The 4,979-nt window shown below is 40.1% G+C and overlaps 1 protein-coding gene across 1 annotated transcript in view; it reads left to right on the top strand.

The window, feature by feature from the left end:
• The window catches only part of TRIP4 (thyroid hormone receptor interactor 4), a 92,351-nt gene extending 89,494 nt beyond the window's left edge, over positions 1–2,857 (top strand). Inside the window, exon 13 of the mRNA XM_007958784.1 lies at positions 2,790–2,857. Within this exon, the coding sequence (XP_007956975.1) occupies positions 2,790–2,857 (68 nt within the window). The remainder of the gene's footprint in view (positions 1–2,789) is intronic.
• The last annotated feature ends 2,122 nt before the right edge of the window (positions 2,858–4,979 follow it).

Genomic DNA, 4,979 nt, shown 5'->3' with positions numbered 1-4,979 from the left:
TTTTTTTTTTTTTTTTAACTTCTCACCCATCTACTGCACATGCATTTGATTTTCTTTTAGGCACATGATTGAGGATGTGGTTGAACACTGAGCTATTGTAGGTACTAAGTATAAAAGTATTGGGGAAATACAAAAATCTAAGAGAGTATATGTTTCTGTAGTTTTCTGCCCAGATCCCAAGTCTTAAAACACCAGGCTGAATTAGAATCAGAGTTCAGGGTTTGTACAATCCAGGAACAGCCAGGATGACTGCCTCTTCAAACAGCAGCCCCAGTCATATTCCTCTTCTTCCCTTGCCTTCATTGAGCACAGCTGGCCCAAGAGTTGCCACTATTAGAAGTCACTGTGGTAGGTATTAGGGATACAAAGTAGTCCTTTTAATTTTCAGGGCCCAGTATCACAGAACTGTAAGAGGCCTTTATGACTGTGTAGTTTTGCTTCCTCTTAGAATTGAGAAAGTTGAGGACGAAAGTGATTAGGTGATTTCCTCAAGGTTTTACAGCTAGGTAGTCTAAGGACTAGGAGCTCTGGTAGCATAGCGCCTAAGGCGCTTGACTGCTAACCAGAGGCTGGCGGTTCAAACCCACCAGCCACTCTGTGGAAGGAAGATGGGGCAATCTACTTCCATAGTGATACTGCCTCGGAAACCCAAGGAGGGGTCGCTAGGAGTCGGGTCTTACTCGATGGCACATAACAACAACAACAATCTGAGGACTAAAACTGGGACTGAGGTTTTCCAACTTAATCAATACAGAGAATTAAAAGTCTAGAGTCCTGCATGGAATTCTAAATTCTGTCCTAGGTTTTTCTGTAAACAGAATGAGATGCAGTATTTCTTTCTAATGCTGAATATCACCAGCTTCACAATGGATACTCTTGTATTTGTAATACTTACTATTTTGCGTTTATTAATAGTTCCTATGATGTAAAAGGTTTTGAAATTTATAGTATCTCTCTTCTTTGTTTAATTCATTTGATGAAAATATTTATTGAGCATCTACAATTTGGCAGCCACCATGGTAGGTCTTGGGAGCTCTGGTACCGTAGTGCCTAAGGCACTTGACTGCTAATCAGAAGGCTGGCAGTTCAAACCCACCAGCCACTCCTCGGAAGGAAGATGGGGCAATCTATTTCTGTAGTGATACTGCCTCGGAAACCCAAGGAGGGGTTGCTATGAGTCGGGTCTGACTTGAGGGCACATAACAACAACAGCAACATGGTAGGTCTTAGAGATATAGAGGCAAACTTGATTTTGTTAATAGAGCCTTTTGCCAGACTGCTGGCACACGTCTTCATTTTCAGCTAGGCAGGCCTTGGGATAAAAGAACTCCTGAGTCCCTGGGAATACCCTGTGTTCTGAAGCTTCAGTTAAAATCAACAGCATTGTGACTGTTGGGGACATCATTCAAAATATCACTTAGTGATGGTTTCTTGGGAAGCCCAGTAAAGGAAGTAATGTTATTATACCAGAAGCAGGGGGAGTCCTAGAGAGATGGAAAAAAAGTAAAAAAAAAAAACGTAAGAATACAGGGAAACTTGTTAGGCTAAGGAGATTGAATATTGTATGTACATATACTTTTCAAAGCACTTTCACAGTTGTTATTTTTCTCACAATATCCTGGTGCAGTGGTCAGGACTTGTATTCTTATCTTAGTTGGTCAAATGAGAATATTGAATTCCAGAGAGAGAGAGAGAGATTGAATAACTTGCTGAGGACATAGAGCTAGTTAACACCTGAGAAATGTGGACTGCAACCTGAATCTCCTGATTTCTAGTTCAGTACTCTGTTACAACTGACTGCTACAGCAAATAAAAACGACCGTAACTGAGGGGTAGGGATCGTTGAGTATGGACCTGTACTTGGTATACCTCGCTGTTCTTCAAGGGAAGCTCATTTTATTTTATTTTTGTTTTGTTGATTTTTTTTTTTTTTTTTTGTACTGAGGCTGAGCTAAACTACTTTTCTGTTTCCAGTGTCAACATGTCTATTGACTTAGATGAGACTTTTTGTAGGACTCAGCAAACTGCAAGGTCTGTTCTCAGGCTGGACAGATAGAACTCTTTAAGATTCACTTCATGAGATGAATGGCTCCTAAGGTTGCTACTACTGAACCAAACTATCCTGGTAAATCAGAGGAGTCAGAGGTCAGAGACCACACCAGTAAAGAACCTCTCATTAGGGTCACCTGGGACAGGAAGTTTGCTTGTTTTCTAAGTTTAACACTTAGAAGAGTCATACAGCCTGTGACCTTTGCCCTTCTTAGTTGGTGATAGCAACCCTTTGTTAGTAGAGCATTCATGTGGATTCTACTCCACTGTTTCAGGTCACTCCCCCTATTAAGTCTGATGCAGCAAAGGGGTGAGTTGAACTGTTTTTTTCACTGTGAGGGATGTTCATCATTATGCTCAGTGAGTTAACAGGTCAGAGGAATGGGTTTCCCACTGTGTAAAATATATGTGTGTAATAAATTTGGTTTGAAATTTTTGCCTTACCATCAATACACCCTGAAAAATGTAGTATCTCTTTTTTAGTAGCTACAAAATGAGAAAAGTTAACTTCTTATATTCTTGGGCAAATACTTTGTGTGTGTGTGTGTTCCCCTATACAGTGTTCCCCCTGCCTCCTCATTCCTACAGAATGAAATTCTGAACTGTGAAAGTGTCAGAGTCCTAAAAAAAGATAATTGAATGTGACAGAAACACAGTAACCAGAAGACCTGGGAGGCCACAGAAGATCTGCATTGCAAATATAAAAAATAAATAATGAGACTTCTTTTTCTCCCTTACAGGGAAGCTGGATTCCAAGATCCATCAAGGAGCAAAGAAGGGGTTAATGAAGCAGAATAAAGCTGTCTGACCTGGGGGAAAAAAGGACCTATACAGCTTGGTGGAGTTTTGTGTACTAAATTGCTATCCATTGGTCTTTTGGAGTTGAAGCAGTAGAAATTGGAATGCTTGGCATCAGGCTTGAATCTCTCAGAATTTAAACTCTTAATCAAAATCTGTATATTTTTCTTAAAGAATAGGATTCTTACTTTCTGTTGTAGGTCAGAATCTTTGAATACATTATTTATAAAAACCAATTTAAAAAATTCTAAGTCTTTGACAGTTTTCTCAGAATGTATTGGAGAAAAGAAAAGAACAAGTTGGAAATTTCCCCTCTGAGACTTGAATTTGTAGTTGGTAAAATTCTTAAACTAGGTTAATGATTTTTCTGAAGACCACTTGGATTTTTAAAATTTCTTTTCAAAGTGAAGCTTTAAGAATCCTATGTTTAATACAAACCTATGATAGGATAAAAAGATTATCAACAAGTTTCCTGCTCCAGTCCAACTTCTCTGAAGTGAACAATCTTCAAAAGTTGAGTAACCTTCATTGGCAATTTTTTTTTTTTTTTTTTTTGAGGAATAAACCTGAAGGAGCATTGCTGCTTTGTTCTTCTGTTTGAGAAGTTAGGACATGAGAGGATTGAGCTGGGAGTTGGAGTCATCTACTAAAGCAGCACAAACCCTGCTATTTATTTTGTTGCTAATGTAAAAGGATCACTTGGAAAGGGCAATTAGAAACAAACTGAAAAATAAAATGCATCTAAATACTCTCAAACCCTGAAACCAAACACTTTAAACCATCCATACCCAAGAAGCTTTGGAAAAACAGGAGGTTGGTTTGAATGAGATTTTTAGTAGTCAGTCTGGCCCCACTTAGTGAAGCACTTTTTTTCTGAGGCTGTTCTGAAGAGCTGTCAGAATCTCAGTTGCTGGCACCTTGAGGAAATTCATGGCCTTAAATGTGTATGTTCTGCTTTCTATAAAGCAGCACCATCACACTGGGGAAGTTGGATTCCCTCCAGCAGTTGTATGCATGACTTTAAAAAGAGAGCGAGGAAAGAAAGTGCCCTGTGTTATGAAAAAGATTAATTTCCCCTTTCTTTAATCCTTCATATTCAGCGTTTATTTGCATTGAAATGCCTCCACTCATTATGCATTGATGTTCACTCAGCTGTGAACCTGCTTGTTGCATAGCTCTAGGCATTGGTTCTGCAGGGCCTGATCACTCTGGATTCCCAGGGAAAACCCACCCTCTTCTTGTTCTGGTGATGCAAACATGCAGTAGTCCCCCCCCTTCAATCTTTGTGGAAAAAGTGGAAAGGACAGATAATGGCACTTGGGGAGGGGTGCAGGGGAGTCTCTCTATGGCCTCCTGCAGACCCTAGTACTATTAATGAAGTCACACTGTTTCACTAAGCAGTTAATAGTTTCCCAAGCAACAGCACCCTGAATTCTGTACTGGAATTGCCTGGTCCTCTTAATACCAAAAGGAGCCCTATGGTGCAGTGGTTAAGAGTTCCGTTGCTAATGGAAAAGTTTGCAGTTCAAACCTACCCAGCCACTCTGTGGGAGAAAGATGTGGCAGTTTGCCCCCATAAAAATTACGGTCCAGGAAACCCTAGGGGTTGTTCTATTCTGTCACATGAGGTGACGATGAGTTGGAATCAACTCTGTGGCCATGGGCTTTTATTTATTGATTGATTTTAGGACCAAAATAAAACCAAAAGACAAGAGAGAAAGAGCCTAGGGAGGCAAAAAAAAAAAAAAAAAAAATTTAAGTTTTTATTTGAATGACGGCCTGAACACAGAGGAGTCTGGATTGATTTTTCCACCTGGGTAGATTGTTTGCATGCCTAAGAAAAGCATCAGGAGCTGCAAGAGATCAGATTATGCAACCATTTTGTGTGCTGTGATGAAAACTAAGTTTACAAGAACCCACCTCAGTATCCAAAATATGCAACCGGACCGGAGCCACATGGGTAAATGGCAGAGTAACTTGGAAACTTCTCCTTTTCATGGTTAGACTGTGAAAGCCTGTCTTTAGTTCATGTGGTGGTGGTAGAAGGTCTATTTGTGGAGACACCTGGGAGGAAGTGTGGGAGAAACTTGGGGCTAGATGGCCCTCAGTTGCTCCGTGATGAATAGCATAAT

Source organism: Orycteropus afer, unplaced genomic scaffold (assembly GCF_000298275.1).
Source record: "Orycteropus afer afer isolate SDZICR_OR568_19922 unplaced genomic scaffold, OryAfe1.0 scaffold00015, whole genome shotgun sequence".
Lineage (NCBI taxonomy): Eukaryota > Metazoa > Chordata > Mammalia > Tubulidentata > Orycteropodidae > Orycteropus > Orycteropus afer.
Note: the sequence above shows the minus strand (reverse complement) of the source record. Positions and strands in the feature narration are given on the sequence as shown.